General features: G+C 46.7%; 1 protein-coding gene across 3 annotated transcripts in view; it reads left to right on the top strand.

The window, feature by feature from the left end:
* The window catches only part of NHSL2 (NHS like 2), a 69,555-nt gene extending 55,849 nt beyond the window's left edge, over positions 1 to 13,706 (top strand). Inside the window, exons 2-8 of one of the 3 annotated variants that reach the window (XM_019428720.2) lie at positions 42 to 197; positions 3,061 to 3,188; positions 3,492 to 3,687; positions 5,505 to 5,636; positions 6,829 to 9,153; positions 10,647 to 10,779; positions 11,622 to 13,706. In XM_019428720.2, the coding sequence (XP_019284265.2) occupies positions 42 to 197; positions 3,061 to 3,188; positions 3,492 to 3,687; positions 5,505 to 5,636; positions 6,829 to 9,153; positions 10,647 to 10,779; positions 11,622 to 11,946 (3,395 nt within the window). In that variant the 3' untranslated portion in view covers positions 11,947 to 13,706. The remainder of the gene's footprint in view (positions 1 to 41; positions 198 to 3,060; positions 3,189 to 3,491; positions 3,688 to 5,504; positions 5,637 to 6,828; positions 9,154 to 10,646; positions 10,780 to 11,621) is intronic. The other 2 variants (XM_019428722.2, XM_053891486.1) reach the window with 2 other exon arrangements.
* Positions 13,707 to 20,935: the final 7,229 nt, after the last annotated feature.

The following is a 20,935-nucleotide window of genomic DNA, read 5'->3' as shown; positions in this document are numbered from 1 at the left end:
CGCCCTCGGCTGCGCCTCTCACTGACTCTCTCCTTCCCTAGCTGCAGCTAACTCGGGTCGGGAAAATGCGACAGCGACTGCCCACTCGAGGTCGTCATGGCGACAGCCAGTGAACGTGTTCCTCTCCTCGGGCAGGCCCCCGAGTGTAGAGGAGCTGCTTCGAGAGGCGCAGCTCAATCTCCAGAGCCTGTTGCAAGGTACTGAGAGGGAGGGGGGCTGCGGCCGGAGCCCACAGGCGAGATGCGCAGCGGCTGGAGGGAGGCGAAGAAGAAAGAGGACAGGGACCAGCTAGAGAAAAAGAACAGTTTAAAACCCACTGAAAAACAAAACATAAATTTCCCATCTCTTTACCTTCCAGACTAATGATTTCTACAGCTGTTTACTCGTACCCACCCCCCGCCCCTTTATTTTGCAGTTCAGGAGTACATGGGGGGGCGGGGGGGGGGGGAGACAGAGGCAGAAGCAGGGCAATGGTCAAGCCATTTACCAAGAGAGCTGGGTGAGAGACTCCCCTGCCTTGCCACATCACCTATGTCTTTGGAATTCTCGCACCCAAAGACAATGGAGGCATCTGCAGGGTCTCCCTCTCAGGACCTCGCTCACTCTGCTCTTGTCTTAACCTTGTCCGTGTGGCTCCTGGGTAGCTAGCTACTGCCTCATCAAAGGAAGCCCAGTACACAGCACCCAGATCTCTCCTCGTCCCCAAATCCCAGCCTGGCATCTTTGGAGTATACAGATGAGTACCCTGTACACCAAGCTGGGTCCACATGACCCAGAAAAACAGCCGAGTTGTAGTACCAGAGCAGTCAGATTGCATGCACCAGGTAGAGTGAGAAAACACAGACTTTGAAATCAGACAGACCTAGAATCACATTTGAATCCCATGCCTAACCAGCTGTGAGACACTATGCAGATTACCCAACCTCCCTGAGTTTCAGATCAATCCGTCGTCTTTCAAATCAGATTCCAATTACCCACATGACAAAGTTTTGTGAGAAGTAAAAATGGTATGTAACCTGCTTGGCAAGAGTATCTTGCAGCTGAAGAGACCCTGATAAGATGCACCGTCAACTCCCAGTACGTGTCCTGCGGAACGCAGGGCATGGCTGGGAACGATACTAAAGTTACCATAAAAGAAAAGACTGTACAGTCCATGATAAGACTTTGCAATATGAAAACCATACTCGTTTATCAGAGGGATTTAGCTAATGTGAGTGGCAAAAGGATTAAACCTCAGTGCTATGCGAGAGGCTACTGGGGCATTACAGTCTCTGGATGGAGGTTACAAGGGACATGCGTATGTCAAAATTCACTGAGCTGCGCACTTAAGATTTGCGTTCCTTACTGTAGGTAAGTTCTATCTCCATGAAATAATACAAATAAAACCTCAGTTGTAATCGCAAGCTCCATGCCTATGCCGGGCACTCGCTGTCCCACTTGGGCTTTTTTCCAAGCCTAGAAGCCCTTCCTCGCTCTCCCAACCCCCAATCCTCACACTTTATTCAAAGCTCTCTTCTTGCCTCACCCAAAAACCCCTTTAACGCTCTACACTTTGCATCCTTCCCTGCATGAGCACTCGTGTCAGCTGCCTTACGCCATCCAGCTCAAGAGGTCTTGTATAGTTCTGAGCTGCTTTTTCTGTCATTTGTCCCTTCATTTACTCATTCATCTACTAGTCCTGGGTGTAGAGTTTGTCCACATAACCAGACTGACTGTCTCAACATAAAGAATGTTATCTCTTCATACCCTTGCCTTTCTAGAAGCACGTGGCACAGAGCTGGGTCTCCAGGAGGGGCTCAGTAGACATTTGTTGAGTGAATGTTACGTGTGTAAAGAAGCCTTATCAGCTCTCATTTATCCACACCAACAAAGGTTAACTTGTAAGGGGACTAGAAAACAGTAGCTGGGCCACCCAACTGGACTACCCAAACCCCCACCTCCCTGCCAGGGCAGCAGTGACCTTAGAGAAGCAAGGTTCTGAGGGACACCATGAGCCTTGTGTTCAGATAAGAGAGGAGCTATCATGCAGAAAAAGAGTCCATGTGCTTTATGTTGCCACCATGGGCAGAATTAGGATGGGTGGGTAGAAATATAGAGGGAGGTATATTCTACCTCAAGATAAGGAAGAGCTTTCCTGACACGCCTGACAGCCCCAACTGTTCTTGGATGGAATGAGCTGCCTTGGGAGGAAGGCTGCCATCCCTTCTCTGCAGGAGCATGTGGAGGCTGAAGAAGCAACTGGAAGGTCTGCTTAGGAGGAACTCTGAGCCCACAGTGGGGTGTTGGACCAGAGAACTTTTGAGGCCCCTCCTGAGTCCAAGCTTCTGGGAGTCTTAAAGTCTGTTCAAATGTGCATAGAGCCCCACCTGTTGTTTCTTTGCTCTCACGTTCCTCCTTTACTCATCGAATTCATCACTTAAATGAAGCCCATCCAAATCCTTTGCATCCTTCTTACTCGCTGACAATGCCCCTTGACTTCTCCTGCCTTCTATGTCACTACCTCTGCTTTCCCTCTGCTTCAGCTAAGCCCCTCTTGACCTGACACCACCCACAGTGGGACCAAGGTGCAGGGAACCAGGCCCTTGGAGGCTCAAATAAGAGTTCTTGACATCCAAGGGAGCACTCCACATTGGACTTTCCAATGCAGATGTCTTCGTGATTCATGCAGGTCCTTTCCCTGGTAGGGCTGCAGAAAACCTGAAGAGGTGCAGGGTTTCAGAGAGGGGACCCTGCAGCCTAAAATGGCAAAAGGTGTCTGCTTCCTGGACCTCTCCTCTAGGTTGAGCACCTAAGGTGGGGGCCATCAAGACACAGGCTTGGTCTCAGAACTGGCACAACTCAATTTCATTGACTCTCTTTTCTCCTTGGCGCTCACAGTCCTGGGAAGTAGGACTTTTTCCATTTCTGAATCCAGAGGCTCAGAAGCCGGAAAATATCCTAGAGAAACAATGCAAGTCAGGCCTGGCAGCTAGAGCAGGAGCCCCAGCTCTCATGGTCCCTTCCCAGCCCAGTGCTTGGCCATGGCCCCCTAGAGTGTGTATCCACTGTGCTATTTTTCAGAAGAATATGAGGAACAGTACTCGGAGGCCAGACTCCTGGGGCAGACCTTCCGCTCTGCTGATGAGGCCCCTGAGCCCACCCTTAGCCCAAGGCCCCAGGCTGGCAGGCGTCTGGAGTTTGTATTGATGGTGAGTTGCCTCTTCCCCCACCTGTGAGAGCCAGCATACAGAGCTCTCTCTGCACTCATTGACAGGGGTCCTCAAGCAGTTTACGTTACCCATCAGAAGCTGCCACTCACCTCTGCCCACCAGCAGAGCTATCCGGAGGCCCTGCTGAGATGGGCTGTACACAGCAGGTGTCTGGCCTGGTAGCCTGTCCACACTTTCCTGCCTCCTAGATGAAGCCTCCGACCACTCTACCTAGACAGCCATCCCATGGCATGGCTCATCTCGTCGGGAGCACACCCTTCCCATCACCTTCTTTCCCAACAGCCTACAAAACGGCAGCTGAGCGAGGATGAGACTACCACCCAGGGTGTGAGGGCCCCTGAGGCCTCCCTGAGCCTGTCTACCACAACCGACAAGCAAGCTGCCTGGAATAGCCCCTTCCCTCTGCCCATCCTAGAGGAGAAACGGTGGCCTCAACCTTGCTCCACGCACTCTGACATTGTGCCCATCAATATCTCTGGTAGAGTTGCTTAGTATCGCTTCCATTTGCTTCCCTCCATGCCAACTACAGACCATCCTCTCCAAATGCACTGGGTGCCAGGGGAGGGAGCGAGACTTTCTTTGCTACTGGCTCACCCTGCACTGTCAAGGTCATGGCTCTCGCCGAGGAACGGAGGCATGCAGAAGAGGGGGCTCTGGCTGCTCTTTCTTCACTCTCTACTGGCACTGCCATACTAACTGAGCCCATCTGGTAGCAAACAAATCTGTCTTAACAGAAAACCCTAAAACCTTGTGAACTTGTGTGCTCTTTGGTTACATCTATGGAAATTTCAAGTTTGTGAGTTCAGTTTGGTTTGGGGAAAGAAAACTTCTTGTGCCAGAAGCCAGATTTGTAGTGCACAGATAGGAGCCAGAGTGGAAGTGCAAGGTCAGTAGTGCTGGTGGTAAAAGGGAGGATCATACCCGGGACACAGAGCAAGGGCCTTGTGATACTTTCAGTAGACATCCGGTCTTCTAGTGAGGTGGGCCTCTTCAACCCACGTGGCAAGTGTTGGAAAATGGAAGTAATAGAAAGAGACCAAGGCAAATGAGGCTCAGCTGGCTGTGACTTTGGGGACATGTGGCACCCTATACCATGCCCATCATTAATTCATGCTCCACACTCCACCAGCTGTAAGTGGAAGAGGAGGAGGGTCAGTCATTTCAGAAGGAGGTAGGGCCAGTGACTGGATGAAATGAAGACCTCCTGACTTAAAGGGACCAGAGGCACCCTGTGAGCCAGCACTAGCCAGTGGTATGCTGGGAAAATCTGATAAAGACAATGAGGACAGGTCTGGCCACATGTGGCAACGTTCCCTAGATATGGGGCCATTCAGAGCCCCTGGCATCCTCTCAGGAAATTAGGGGCAGGAAATAGAGGTTAGAGCCTAGGGAGACGTACCAAGAGGAGTGCGGGCTGAGAAGAGAGACTCACAGAGTAAAGGTGGGCGCTTTGTTTTTAAACTTCCACCTTACTCTCAATGAGGCCAGCCCTGATTTTGCCTGCAGAGCAACTTGGTGGGGGCAGTGGGGAGTGGGGACACATGTAGCCATGGGGCTGAGAGGGGAGGGTTTGGTTAGCCAGCTGCTGAGGGAGAGGCAGTGGGGGGAGCAGCGGGTGTCACCCCACCCCTGCCCCAGCAATTCCCCTGGAGCAAAGACTGTCCCAGTGTTTTAAGAGAAATAGATATCAATCACTATCCAGAGATGAATGTTGATAAAATGTGATCAGATGACTGGAGGACAGGCTATCAGGCTGCTTCCTGGATGCTGGGGGGCAGCAGGGTAGCCTCTTGGAGGCACTGTCCTTACTGGCCCATACAAAGACTTTCTTTGAGAAAAGATTACAATCAAGCAACATCTAGTCTCAACCTGTCTCTCTACACCAGTGATTCTCACCCCAGGCTGTACCTCTGAATAATCAATCACCTGGGGGGTTCAAGAAAATGCTTCTACTTGGGCCCTACAGCCAGAGATTTAAGTGTTCTTGATGGGGTTCAGGTATTAGAGTTTCAGAAGCTGCTCAGTTGATTTTCACACATAGTCACGGTTGAAAACCATGGCCCTCAGCCACCTAAGACTCACCAATGACCCTGGGTACGACCCTACGGAAGCCAACATGTACGCCTTGGGGCTGTGGGTATCCAGAGCCAGATTGGGAGGGAGGAGGATGAAGGGCCACCTGCCTGGACTCTATTCATGCTCATTGCTCCTGCCATCATCCCTTCTCTCCACCTCAGACCACTGTACTGTAAACAGAAACCAGGATGCACCCAAGTGTCTTTATTTTGGCTACAGGGCAGCAGTTTGATAAACATGCAAGTTTGCGACACTCGTTGTTTAACACAGAGACAGCCGTGAACCCCAAATCCACCCTGAGGCGGAGGCGGACCATTATTGGATTCTCTAACTTTTCCCAGCGAGACCAAGGTGACCCCACCACAGCTGATGCCCCAGAACCTTCCCCTTGTTCATTGCCACCAGTCCTGCCACCCAGGGATAATTCAGAGTGTGGGGTGGTGGGGGTGGGGAGGGAGGGCGGTTGGATGACTTAAAAGAAGCCAATGTGGTAATTAAGGACAACCAAGGGCCTTTCGTCAAGGTCATCAACTGAATATGGAGCACAGGTCTCCCAGGCTAATAAGTTCACTATGTTATTGTTTCCCATTCTAAATGGAATATAGCCAAAGGTGTCAGATTTAGGCAAATAGATAAAGGAGGGAATCATCACTAAAAGCACCATCCTAACAGAGCCACTACTGCTGCTAAACGGAAGCCATCCAAAAAGCACAGACCAGAGAGATGGATGTGAGTCCTGGCCTCTCCACTTATTAACCATGAGGACTTGGCCAACTTACATAACCTCTCTGAGCCTCAGCACCTTTATCTGGAAGTTGGGGCTAATAATACCAACCTGTGAGAATTGTCATGCATATTAGAGTTATTACATATATTCATTCACCTACCATGTGCCTGGTACATAGTAGGTGTTCAACAAATGGTGGCTGCTGTTATAAATTATTATACTAGTAGTAGTAGTAACAATTGTTGTTTATGAGAAAAATCTTTGGGGATTTTGGACATCTGAATAGTTTCCTCACATGTGTAGGTCATCTGAAGTCTCTCATGTTGCAAAGCTGAAAAGTGACAGGTGCCAAAAATGTAACCAGACTCTGAACTTTCCAGCTGTGGCATACTCCAGATTCATTGCTGGGGCTGAAAGTCACACAGCGCTGTCCTTTATCAGTTCAAAAGCCTCTGCTCTAATCTCAGGAGAGGTGAGCACTGAGGTCTGTGATGGTTCATGAGCCTGGGGTGAAAGCTTGGGGAAAACCCGAGGTAGTCCCACCTGCCGCTTCAGCTCTAAAAGGAATAATCAAAGCTGGCAAGTCTTTGGCAGCCTCCTGGACAATTCAAGGGCAGGCACCCTGTGACTCACTGTGTGGTGATGGGCAAGGACCCAACTTCCCCAGCATCCTCATTTATGGAAAGGAAGAACCAAGGCATCCTGACCAAGCTGTTGGCAAATGCTTCTTGGCAAAAAACTTGGTGCTCCTGTCTCAAGACAGCTGCTGGGGGATCCCTGGCTGCATCGCTAACTTTCTGTGTTTACCTTCTCCAGGTCACAGCAACAGCCCAGCAGGCAGTGTGGCCTGCTCCACCACCTCAGACATCAGGCTCAGTCATTCGGTCCCAGAAGGTGTCCATGGAAGAGTTGCAGTTGGTCAGGAAGTTCATTTCCCAAATCTCCCCTCACCAGTACTGAGGAGTCCTTTGAGTGATCCAGAAGAAACTCTCCAGGTGCGTGGTGGCGCACACCCTCCTAGCATGGAGAGCATAGGAATGGTGTATAGCATCCCCAGTTCTTGCAATGGACCAACTGAATCGACATTCTCTGCTTCCTGGAAGGGAGATACTTTTACCTACATGACTCCAAGTGCCACCAGTCAGAGTACTCAAGTCAGTGAAAATGGAAAAAATCCTTCCTCTGGGAATGTTTGGGTGTCTCTGCACACACTGCCACCTCTAGTTCCTAAGGAGGCTGCTACCCTCTTTGTTACTTGTGATAACCCAGCAGGATGCAGTGGGTCAGTTGGCTACTCTGAGCACCCTGCTCAACGAAGGCAGGCAGTGGAACGACCCTCCAAGATTGGCCTTCTCACTAGTGTCACCTCAAGGATGGAGACAGGCCCAGGTGGGGCCAGCAGGTTCCGGGAGCGGTCACTGTCTGTGCCCACAGACTCAGGCACCGCAGAGGTGGACTATGATGAGGAACAGAAGGCTGGTGAAGCCTGTGCCCTGCCTCATGCCAGTACAAGTTCTGAGGGCAGTAACAGTACTGACAACATTGCCTCCCTTCGTGCCCAACAGGAGACCCAGCACAGAAGACAGAGATCCAAGAGTATCTCGCTCAGGAAGGCCAAAAAGAAGCCTTCCCCACCAATGCGCAGTGTCTCACTGGTCAAAGATGAGCCAGTCCTCTTGCCAGAAGGTGGGTCAGCCCTACCCAAGGACCAGAGGCCCAGGAGCCTTTGCCTCTCCTTGGAACACCAAGGACATCACTCATCCCAGCAGGATGCTCAGGGTCACCCAGCTGTGCCAACCTTCAAAGATCCGGAAGGCACACAATTCTCCCACCACTGGTATCTTACTGACTGGAAGTCTGGTGACACCTACCAATCCTTGTCCAGCTCCAGCACTGCCACGGGCACCACAGTCATTGAGTGCACCCAAGTTCAGGGCAGCTCAGAGTCTCTTGCCTCCCCTTCAACGTCCAGAGCCACAACACCTTCCCAGCTCTCCATCGAGGTGGAGGCCAGGGAAGTATCCTCCCCAGGAAGGCCTGCTGGGCTGATGTCACCCTCCAGTGGATACTCCAGCCAGTCAGAGACACCAACACCCACCGTCTCCATGTCCTTGACCCTGGGCCACTTGCCCCCTCCAAGTGGCAGTGTCCGGGTGCGTCCAGTGGTACCTGAGAGGAAGTCATCACTACCCCCGACATCACCAATGGAGAAAATGTCCAAGTCACGGCTGTCGTTTGACCTACCACTGACCTCGTCAACCAACCTGGATCTGTCTGGGATGAGTATCTCCATCCGAAGCAAAACCAAGGTGAGCCGGCATCACTCAGATACAAATTTTGGGGTCAAGCTGTCCCAGAAAACGAGCCCCAACCAGCCAGTTATGCCCATGGTTACTCAGTCTGACTTACGTTCCATTCGCCTGAGGTCAGTCAGCAAGTCTGAGCCAGAAGATGACATCGAGAGCCCTGACTATACTGAGGAAGCAGGAGCAGAAGTCTTCACCTTGCCAGAGAGAAAGATAAAACCTCCCATAGCTGAGAAGCCCCCCGTGGCCCGAAGGCCTCCAAGCTTGGTCCACAAGCCACCATCTGTCCTTGAGGAGTACCCGCTAACTTCGCCTACCTTGGCTGTGACCCCCAAGAGCTCCATTCAACACACGAGGCCACTCCCTCCAGATGTCTACACAGTGGTACGGAAACCAAAGTCCTCCAGCCCTGAGGGCAGAAGCCCAGGGGAGTCAACAGCAGCCTCAACTCTTGTTTTCACACCTTTTGCTAGTTCCTCTGGTGCTTTCTTCTCAGGAACACAGCAACCTCCCCAGGGAAGTATGGAGGATGGAGGCCCCAAAGTGAGAGCCCTGCCTGAAAGAATTAGCCTCCAGAGCCAGGAAGAAGCAGAGAAAAAGAAAGGCAAGATACCACCCCCTGTCCCAAAAAAGCCCAGTGTGCTGTACCTGCCTCTCACATCACCCACAGCTCAAGTGGAGGTGTATGGAACCGAACCAAGGCTGTCTCTCAGCCCCATCATCACCCTTCAGGAAGAAGCCAGCTGTCCCCCCACCAGTGACCAACTGCAGTCACCTGGTACAAGGATGACTTCAACACCGGAGGCTGAAGGTGAAAGGGAGGCAAGTCCTCTAGGTTAGTAAACTCCTGCTGGCTTTTCTTTTGAATCCCAGGAAAGATGAGGGTAAGGATGGAGTGCCAGAGACAGAAGCAAATGCCCCCAAATAATGATCCTGAGTCCAGGATAACCAGGTCAGTAGGAGGCATCTCTTGAGGGTTTGGGTTATTCTAAACAGGCCTCACTGCCCTTGGGATTAGGAATGACCCAGGGGTGGATCTCCGAGATCCAGCTTGGGCCAATCTCACCTGGAACCCCTGATACTAACATACTAAAATCAAACTAGTTCTTAGCACCCTAGGACCTTAGTAGCCTATCTACCTAGTCAGGCACACATCCCCTGCCCTAGGAACTATCTCTCTACCTCCCGGTATAGCACTTTTCGCTAGCCACATGGATTTTAGTTTCATGCATGGGACTCAGTACCCTCCCAGGCTGAGTTCAAATGCTATGGAAGGCTTGCAAGCTTCTGAAACAATGGAATATGTTTCTAGCAGCAGCCTTTCTTAGTGCTTTCTGGAAGAAAGGGAGCTCACTTTCTTGGATGCTTTGAGGCTAGCTCTTCCTGGAACAATAAGACTAAACTAGATAATGTTCCTCATAATTTTTCGGGTCTTTTTTGCATGTCTCTTTTTTTGTTTTAATTGTGGCAAAAATACACATAACATAAAATTTATCATCCTAATCATTTTTAATGTACAGTTCAGCGGTGCTCAATACATTCACAGGGCAGTACAACTATGACCTCCCACCATCCACCTCCAGAGCTCTCTTCATCTTGCAAAACTGAAGTCTGTATCCATTGAACAAGAACTCACCATTGTCCCCTCACCCCCATATGCTGGCAACCACTCTTCTATTTTCTGTCTCTATGAATTTGACTCCTCCAGGGACCTCATGTAAGTGGAATCATACAGCATTGGTCTTTTGGTGACTATCTTATTTCACTTAACCTATTGTCCTCCAGATCCATCCATGTTTCTCATCCTTTTTTTGTACCTTTAACACCAAACATCAAAATCTTATGACCTTCCTTAGGCCAAATTTGGACTTCCAACATAAGTTAAATCATAGTGGCTAAAACAAGCAAACAAATCACAGCCACAGGTAATTTTTAGAAGATGCATCATCAAACTCCACAGGCTCCCTCTGAGACTCAGATAGGTCCCACTCCCACCTACTGGTTGAGTCATTGCTTTAGATGAGTCTCTGCTTTTTGATTTTTAAAAATACTGCATTCAAAACAAGAGAATGCTCAGGCAACCTGTTGTATAATGGAAAAGGTGTGAGAACACAGGGACCCATGCTGATCTTCACCACTCACTCCACCTTGGCCAAAACACTAACCTTCTGAACATTGTGTTCCTCTGCAAAACAGAGACATTAAGAGTCTCTGCCCTGCAGCCCTCCCAGAGTTGCTTTGAACATCAAATGAAATACCACAGGAGAATGTGCTTTGTCCTAACTATTGTGGTCGAAGTATTTAATTCCTTCTGGTTCTTATGCCTAGGGAGTTCTACGGAAGCAAGCACTGAAGAAAAAAGTGTAATCAGTGATAAAACAGCCGAATGGATTGCTGAAGAGGACGATGATGTGTTTGTGGCTTCACGCACAACTGAAGATTTGTTTACTGTGATACACAGGTGTAGACCAATTTTCTTAATTCCTATTGTAATTGTCTACCCTTTCTTATACCAAAAGAAAATCTGCTACCTCTAAGCAGCCATTAGAATTGCAACTGGAGCCTAAGTTCAGATACCCACATATGTGAATGCAGCCCTCAGCCTTGCATATGCAATTCACTGACATCTTTGGGTGAAGTGGAGGAGGGGCAGGGAAGGGAAGACCAGGTGCCGGAGTGAGAGGCCCCTCGTCTCCTAGCAACCGCAGGCCTATTGTGGCTCCATCTGCTCTCTCACAGCTCTGTCTACAGACGGAGACATTTAACCCTTCACAGAATTCCTTGTACCAAAAACATCTTATCAAGAAGTGAAATGGGGCAACAAGCCAAGCATCAAAGCAGGAACTTAGGCAAAGTGGGACCGGACCGGGCACCGGTTGTTAGACAGGGTTTCAAAGCAAGGACTTGGTGATGAGAAAAAAATAGAAAGAGCCCAGTCATTAGAGCTGGAGCACCAGTTCAGAACAGGATCAGCTCTCAGACTGTCTTGATCCAGAGTCACTGAGCTACTGGCCTAGACTCCTTAAATGTTTCCTTGGTCCCAGAACCTAGGCAGAACTGAGCCTGCAGGCACAGGCCAAGCGACTCCAGCTGGGGGCATTGAAAGGGGTATAGAGAGAGGAAGCCAGACAAGGGACTCTGAGGACTTAGCAGAGAGAGAGAGAAAGCTGGTAAGTACAACTGCTTGCAAGGCTGCTGCATGGTAGCCCCCACATCATGCCACTGGCATTCATGAAATTATACGAAGCATTTAGGAAATATCTGCCAGGTGAATTCACTTAAAACAAACTTTTTCTTATTTAGGTCCAAAAGAAAGCTGCTTGGCTGGAAAGAGCCTGGTGAGGCCTTTGCTGGCGGCAGCAGACCAAGCTCCCATTCACCAATAAAGAACACAGCTGATTCTCCAATCAGTGAGTCAGCTGCTTCCGCGGGGTCAAGCGGCAGTGCCAACCTAGATGCTGGCAGAAACGATGATTTCAAGGCCTTGCTACAGAAGAAGGGAAGCAAGACAACTCCAAGGTCCCGCCCCTCAGCAGCCGAACTGCTGAAGACCACTAACCCACTGGCTCGGAGAATTATTGCACAATTTTCAAAAGACTGTGAAACTACCAATGACCCCAGTACCTAAGTCCCGAGTTCAGTTAACAGGGTTTAGTTACTAAACTTGAGTAGACAAAGGGGAAGAGAAAGGGTTTTAAAAAGTAATCATGGACATAACAGAAGACCCTACATTTCTTTTACATTAACTCACACTCTGGACAGCAGGAGACAGGTCACTTTATCTAGAACTAAATCATCAGGCACTTTAATCATCTTCAGACCTTTTACATTTTCATACTTACAATTTTGCCATTACCCAACTACCGATTTTCTCCTTATCTTCCCCCAGTGTTGTGCCCTGAGAAGAAATTCTCAGATGCAAGGGCACATGTACCATCTATTCAATCAATGGCCAGGCTGCTCCATCCCTGACTCCTGTCACTGAGGGGCACAGTGTGAGAGTGGATTGGGGACTGCCAAAACTGGGGATCATAGGGTGCCATTGCTGATTATTCACTTTCCTGGCAAGGCCTTGATGGCCCTGTGTGGAGAAACAAAAAGACTTGGTGCCTCTCCATCCACACTTAAACTCCCCCCACCAGAGAGGTTTGTGGCTGTGCACTTATTTCAGCATGGGGTTGATTGGATGGCTTTTGTCATTCAAAATATGAATGTGAGTCTGTCTTGAAATTCATGCCTTTTTCAGTTTGATTGTCTATGCGGAGATCAGGGTGACGACTTTCAATAAACATGTAGATGACACCCCCCCCCCGCCCCCGCCAACTAGGAAAAGTCAGGACTGGGTTGCTTTGGATGAATCAAGTTCAGCCAACAAATGAGGCAGCCATTTGTTCACTCAGATCTATCCAAGGTAACTTGCACATTGTGTCTTGAAATTCAAGTGTCTGTCAACAATGATAGCTAGAATCAGTGCCCAGCTCATGCTGCATTCTAAGAACTCTCGTTTCATTTGCATATAACCTTCATTACAGGAAGTAATTAGCTGAAGGAACAGCATTATCAAAGGCTCAAGGAGGAGAGAAAGTAAGTGTAACTTGTCCACCTCCATTCAGTTTAGATTGTGGTTTGTGGTTCCTTTTGTTTTTGTTTAAAGGAAGTCTTACTCTGTTCCCAAACCAAGAATGTATGGACTAAAAAGAATATATCCAAAACCTAAAAGGCAGCCTTGCAAGTGGCTGTGGCCCATAACACATACACACAAAGGGCTACTTTTTGCCATTTATGTTCCACTGTGTGACTGACTTTACATTAACTATGTTGGGGGAGAGTGTAGGAACTCGGGGGAAATGAGATGCTGACGGAGCCCCCAGAGCAATCATTGTGACTGCTCCCCACACAAGCTTATAGGCACTAACTATTCTTGTCAGTTCAATTTTCTAAGCAGAGCAAGAGAAGTAATTCATTTGATTTTCATGTGTCTGGTTTTGGGGAGGCTGGGGGAGAAAAACAGTCAACGCATTGAACAAAAACTGGCTGACCAATAATGGAGGGTTAATGGTCTACATTCTCGAGAAGGGAAAAGAAAAGTCAAATGAAATTGTAGCCTGATTCCTGGACCCCTTCCTCCTTCACTGCCACCCCCCCAACCCAACAGATTCATTGGCCAACATCCTGGATGATGCAGAAACTGCCCCAGAGACAAGCAGAACTTGATTTTGATAGGTCACATCGCTCACCAATGAGAAGCAAGCTCTTAGCTCCACTGCCCACACTCCTGCAGACAGAGCAGCTGAAAAACTACACTGACTGCTGAGAAGACTTGGGCCTCTCATTCACAGGTCTTAAGCCTACGCCCTTGGTTGGTACAGGTCTGAATTCTAGACTTCTTTTTTTTTTTTTTTTTTTTTAATTTTTTTTTTCAACGTTTATTTATTTTTGGGACAGAGAGAGACAGAGCATGAACGGGGGAGGGACAGAGAGAGAGGGAGACACAGAATCGGAAACAGGCTCCAGGCTCTGAGCCATCAGCCCAGAGCCTGACGCGGGGCTCGAACTCACGGACCGTGAGATCGTGACCTGGCTGAAGTCGGACGCTTAACCGACTGTGCCACCCAGGCGCCCCTGAATTCTAGACTTCTAAGTGCAGGCCAGGCTCATCAACTTCTTTGCAATCAGCACTGCCCCCTGACTTAGAGGCCACTTAAAATAATAAACAGTGAGAACCCAGTTGCTTTTGAAAGCGTTCAAACTATTTGATTTGAAGGTCCAGATCAAATTTCAGGGGTTTTGCCTGAAATAAAATAGATTCATTCCTGGCCTGAATTTATATCTGAATGCCACGCTTGTCTGCCCCAGACTCAGAATTCCAAAAGACAGAAAGATTTTTTCCTCTGCAGGGAAATGAAGGGGTGTCATGCTTTGGCCTAACAAAAGTGAAAGGCTGCCAGGGCCTTCTCATTGGGAACCACTTTGAACAGCTGAGGTCTGAAGCCAAATAAGAGACTCATATAGTACAGGATGTGTTACTTCTACTGGTTTTTCTGGAAGCTTCTTGTTTGCTACTTCTAGTGGGTTTCACCTTTCTATCCCTGGGTGGTTTTCCCAAAAGATTCTAAAGCTGAATGCCCAGACACTTTTATGTTTTGCTGTTACCTTGAGTCTTGCTTTCCTCTACAATAGTCTGTATACCTGGAATTTTTGTAACATCTTCTGCATCATTACTATGGCCTTCAAATACCCAGTGGTGTTTCCATTAGCACAAGAGGATTTGGGGCAGAGATTTTATGGTCAGAGGTCACATTGAGGGCAAGAAATATTCCTTTAATATTTTGCAACAGGTGGACCTAATCCCAGGCAAACAACCAAACTGTAGAATTTGTTAGTCACTGATGACTATGACACCAAACATCTTTCCTACTCCTAACCCTCAACCTCTCTCATCCCCATGATTATAACACCAACTCTCCCACCGAGGCACAGAGCACAATGTTTGCTGCCCTCTGTACCGACTCTGTTAAGACCAGAGAAGAGAGGCTGACAGCCCCTCCATGTAGGCTTTCAGAGACCTAGTACTGCCACGGTCACTAGTGCAAATAATAACGATCACAATTTTTGAGCATGGAATACAGAAGGGGTTCAAATAAAATGAAGTTTGCCACAGGAGGTCAGCTTCCAATTCAAGTTGTTTCTATCCTTTTGTTTGCTCTGATTCCAACCGATAGCCACAGGTAGCTCTGCTGGACTAACCTCAGTGTAGTCATGAGTAGAGGGAGTCATCCCCAGGAGAGGTCAATGGGTAGCAAAGAGTGATTTACTCTTGGTGGGTATTCATTACGTATTTGTGGTTCAAATGTCAAGAGTAGACAGCAAGCCATTCTTGGTAAAGCAGGAAGCCTCGCTAGTATCTCCTCTCCTTTGTCTGCCTCATCTCTCACCTAAGCCTCCCACTTGGCCCCAACTTGTCCCTCAGCCCTGACTCCTGTGAACTGCATCCCTAACCTACAGCTTACCCTTTAAGGAGGCAAGACCACAAACAGTGAAATAGTTCGTGTTAGCCTAATGACCTCAAATAGACCAATTGGTCTGAAGGCATCCCCTTGAATGTGCAAAGACTAGAGAAGATTCTATAAAAGCTTACAACAAGCATTTCACTGGACATCCATTTTAAATCTCTAGACAACACAGATCAGATTGTGATCCTGCAGTACCTATCTGAGCAGATGTGTCCGTGCACCTGCCCTCTTCCTGATAAACTATTCCTTAAAAAATTGAGTTTGTGGCCAGTGCTCTTGTTCCTCACCAGTGCAGCCTTCCATCATCACCAAGTCTGTAACACAATAGTAGGCTTTCACTTTAATCTGATTTTCCAGGGCCAGGACTAGAGTGAGGTGAACGAAGCGCCCACTCTCAGGGCCGCACAAGTGCTTTACCCTCGTCTCAGCCCTGCACTTTGCACTCTATGAATATCAGTTTATCTTCTTCCTGTAAGTGTGGTTCCTCTGATAAATCCCTGTTGTTGCACCAAATGTTTTATTGCCATTTCTTTTTTCCATTGCTATAAGCCTTTGTATGCCTATACATCTAAGAATAGACAATATTATCAGAAAACATGGTTGATTTCTAAGCAACCTGCTCCAAGTGGCAAGTTAGCACCCATTTTCAGTAGGGATGCAGACAGAGACAGCCCTTCAGCACAATAGTGAATGAGCTGGAGGTCTGCCATTGGGATGAATCTTCATTCTCCTCTTTCTGCTCCATTTTCCCCAGACCTTGCTTCCCAGCCCCAACTCTCCTGAGTGCCTCCTAGTTTGTTCTCTTTACTAAGAAAAACATGCTCTCAGGAAAGGGATAAAGTCCTTTACTGTAACATCATAAGGCTTAACGCTACCTTTTTTGAGGGTCGCTTGCATTATAACAGGGGAAAAGCCTTAAGCCAAAGGAATTGAAGTTCTGCCTGTAGAATTCTAGGCCTCGATTAGCTGCAAAGTGTATTTTTCACCACCGAAAGGCCAAATTCCCTGAAAGCTAACTCCAGAACATAGAAAATACCTTAATCTCCTGGAATTATTGTATTAAATTGCTGGTGGTTGACTAAATAGTCCTGATACCCCATGCTGTTCTATTGGACAAGGGACCAAGGGACCACATCTACCAAGAGACTCTCAGAAATGGCTACTGAAAGCCACTGAGAAGGCCGAGATCATATTGTACATTAACATTTTTACACAAATGGAATTAATACTAGTCATTTTAGTAAAAGAACACAAGGACTTAGAGTTTGTGAAAATGTGTCCTGTTTGTGAAAGGTGAAACTGTCTGATCAATGTCTGATCCATATTGGTCTCTTGGTGGTGGTGGTGGTAATTATTAAACTTGCTAGAGGTACAACTTTACTAAACACAAGCCTCTGCTTCCCCTGCCCTTATTTATGTTTTGTGCTATCACTTCAGCTTGGTGTGAGAAAGACCAGATCTATACCAGAGCATCCAGTCCCTCCAAAGCCTTTGCTCGTATTTTAGCTATAAGTCACCAAGGTATTAGGGATTTAAAATGACAAGAGTGGGAAGAGCTGCCTTAGTCAAAGAGCAGCAAAAATGAAAATTTAAACAATGACATGGAATAAAGTTTTAGAATATTCTGACACATATTTATATAGGAATATGGCAGTAAACAGTTATAGCCAAATATTTGAGGTGCTTTTCATAAGTTTAGCAAAAATTAATTTGCATAAGTAATGGATTGTGTGAAATAGGAATATACATTTGTTCAGTAAAAGCCCAAAATCAAGGCCAGTGGTTCTCAAAGTGTCATCCCAGAAACAGCAGCAGCAGCAGCCCTGGAGTGTGTGTGTGTGTGTGTGTGTGTGTGTGTGTGTGTGTGTATTCCAGTGATGTTACTTCTCCAAGCCCCTGAATCACTATAGCCACAACTGTTCAAATGATTTCAAACTTTCCCACCATTTCTGCTGTCATCACAGTGATTGGTCTCTGGCCAAGTGATGTATATGGTCGTGTTGGTCAGGTATACATTTGTTTCGTGTTAAGAAATTACCAGATTGAATCAACTACTCGCTTAACCTGCAAAACTCTTGATTTGACTTAACCAGCATGTCTGGCCCGTTTTGGATTTAATTTTTTTGAATTCACAAATAGGAAAAAAGGAAAAAAGTGTTATGTTTGGTATTGCCAACCCTTAAATACCTATCTTCACCAAGGTGGCTGTTCTCTAGGAGGGCTCTGATTTTAATATTTTGCCTACATAGTAGAATTTGATATCAACAAATACACCAACAAAATCTGAACTGGAACAACCAATTAACCCCCCTCAGCTTCTTTTCAATGCCAGGCTTTATAGAAACTTATTCCTTTTGTGGTGTTCCGCTTTTTTTTAATGTCCAATTTTACCAAATGTTATGCATGCAAATGCAGCATTGTGCTCACTATATAAGTCACCCCAAACTCATTTTCTCCTCCATATGTGTGGTGGTAAAGAAATATCAATATGTATGTTCTTACCTCTCCTGATTAAATCTGTAAATTACAAATCTTTTCATTAATTTTTAAATGAGATATATTTACTCTGGCTAGTAGTTACAATTTTATTCTTTTTATGATATTTCATTGCTACTCTTTTCTACTGACTCCAAAACTTACTTTGGGGAATATTTTTTATTTCTAGGTTGTTGTATTTATCTTATTTCTATATTTATCTGTAGCCATGGAATGTTAGAAGTGAAAGGGACCAACCTCTCATTTTACACATGAGGCCCAGAAAGGTCAAATAACTTACATAAGGTCACACACACAGTAGCAGGACCTGGCCTCAGTTCCAGATCTCCTGCCTCTGGGGCCAGTGTTTTTTTTCATTTAAAGGGCTGCATTTATAGAAGACCCACAGCTGGCTTCTACATTTATGACACATGGATTTCCCAGGTATTTCAACAAACTAATATATTTTCTTTAAGGGAAACTGCTCAAGATTTCTTTAGTTGAATCCAAGGACAAATCTGATTTTCAATTTAGAAACATTCATTTCCCCTCAAAATTCAGTATATGTTCCCTACTTTGTATATATTTTCCCTAAAAGAAGTTTGAAAAATGAATTTTTATAGATCAAATTCCACTTTTTAGTAGAGAAGCTTCTTTTCTAAAGGAATCGTCTGGTGACTTCTTTTGAAAAACAAAGAATCCTCTTCTCAATGTCACTCAATGTCTACTTTATTTTTAGTCTCAACTTTTGTAATTGGTGTTTATTTAAAGTAGGACAAACCGATATAGGCTTTCCTAGAATCTACTTTATCCTTCCCTTCTTAAACTTTATGAGATATCAGACTGTTACATGCTCATGAGATATTTAGTTGTATTCTAGAAGCTTCACCTAGCTTGATGTTATGTCGATCCCTGGTCTCAAACTTGATCTCCATCTTATCAAAAAAATAACAAAATTCCCTAATCAGTACTGTGCTCTGCATGCATTCTCTTTTCTGGAACATTCTTTGCCTAGTGTGACTCTTCTCTTTAGCTATTCTTGGGCTTCCTTCCATGGTCCGTGCATACCTTATTATTCTGTGGAATTGAAGGCAGTGTCCCTTTAGGGTTGTGCTAGTTACATGGAGTGGTAGTTCCAGTTATTTCCATTGTTCCCTTGTTTCCACTGGACCTCCTCTGGTTTCTATGTTCAGGAATGCTCATAGATTGATGGGATCTAGACCAGGGGTTGACAAACTTTTTTTGTAAAGGGCCAGATAGTAACTATTTTAGGTTTGGGGGGGGCACATGTGGTCTCTGTAGCATATTCTTCTTCGCTGTTGTTTCTTTGTCTTACAATACTTTAAGAATGTAGATACCATTCCTAGCTCTTGGGCCATATAAAGCCCCAGGCTGGATTTGACCTGCTTGTCATAGTTTACTGACCCCTGGTCCAATGTTCTGTAACAGGCATTTCTGTGACGGGCCCCATGTGATAACTGGGTTGTATACTGGGTGATATGGCTCACTGCCCTCCTATCTACTTCACTGTCAGACCAGTCTGCACAGAAGTGGGTGCAGAGGGGCTGCATATACCAACCCATTATTCTTTGATAGGGTGCTCATCACTGACTCTCTCTCTCACTCACTACCTTGGTGTAGAAACCCTCATTCTTTTCTCCAGACCTCCTGTCCTGGTTATCCAATGTGCCTCTTATTCCTTGAGTTTGAGGTAAACTGAGCGGGAAGAATGGATTTCTGAGTTTTCTTATTTCTTTTGTCCCTATATTGGTCTCCCGAACTTTGGCTGGGGACCCCGGCCCTGGGCCATCTGGCCTGACCTGCCCTATATTGCCGTTACAAGTTTAGGGCTGTCTCTGGAAAGTCTGTTGGCCCAGGCCATGAGATGCCAGTTTGGTCTGCAATTTCCTAGGGAAATCACCAGCACTCTTGATTCCCATAGTTGGTTTTGAAACCCAGAATGTCCATGTGTCCATTTTCTATAATGTAATTTGGATCTGTTCTAGACTTATCCCCAGCAAGAAAACCAATGAGGTATAGAAGGTATTCTGTGTCCACAGTGTTTTCCTGTCTAAACCCCCTGCCTCCTTGGCCCCCCAGGCCCCAGGATGGACTCCCTGGGATGCTCTGTGCAGCACCACAACCAGCAAGCATTCAGCATACCACCGCCTCCTGTTTTCTGAACCTTTAAAAGGATACCTAGGGGTACCTGGCTGGCTCAGTCAGTAGAGCATACAACTCTTGATCTCAAGGTTTGAGTTCAAGCACCATGTTGGGCTAGACCTCACCTAAAAAAAAAAAGAATTCCTTAAATCTTCCTCACAACCCTACATCTTGCTGCCATCTCTACCTCTCATGCTACCTGGAAGTCTAAAGCTCAGATTCACATTTCACATTTTTCTCATGTAAGCATTGAGAGATATGAGTGAAGAAGGTGTGTGCCTGTGTGTGTGAGCCTGGTTTCTCCAATGGAACTGTGAAGGCCTCATTGACTACTGTATCTGTCTCTCTTTTCTCTCTCTCCCTTTCTCCCTCTCTCCTTCTCTCTCTCTCCCTCTCCCCTCCTCTCTCTCTCACACACACATATGCACGCACACACACACACCCACTCCATCTAGTGTTTCATCAGTTCTCTGGTCCAGATATAGGTCTGATGGGGCTGGTCAAGAAGGGGATGAGGCATCATCCTGAGGAATTTCCCTTTTCTTGTCTTTTGAAACTTTCTCTCTACTGGTTTTTGCTGGCTTCCCTCAGGAAGCCATTTGAAGAAACTGCGACGATTGTGAACAAGCTGACATATAAAGAGCAAGGACTTTAATTTGATATGAACTCAGTCACTCAGACATACCTCCCAGGCTGCAGTTTTTCCTATCTAAGCAAATTGCTTCTTAGGACCTTTAAGCTTCCTTTCTGTCATTTGAGCCCAGGGATCTACCCACATATTGAAAACTAAATCTTAAAAAGTCAGAGGCATGAGTAACTTTCATGATTTTCCTATTTGAAAATATCTATGAAACAGTTTCTTTCTGCCTTTGCTTGAAAATTTCCAGACTTAGGAAGGGAACCAGGTTTATGCCTTGGACTCTAAGGCAACAAAAGACCTACACTTGCAAAAAGCAAAATGAGGAA

The sequence above is a fragment of the Panthera pardus genome, unplaced genomic scaffold (genome assembly GCF_024362965.1).
Source record: "Panthera pardus isolate Hobbes unplaced genomic scaffold, ASM2436296v1 HiC_scaffold_27, whole genome shotgun sequence".
NCBI lineage: Eukaryota > Metazoa > Chordata > Mammalia > Carnivora > Felidae > Panthera > Panthera pardus.
This window is presented reverse-complemented; position numbering and strand designations above follow the sequence as displayed.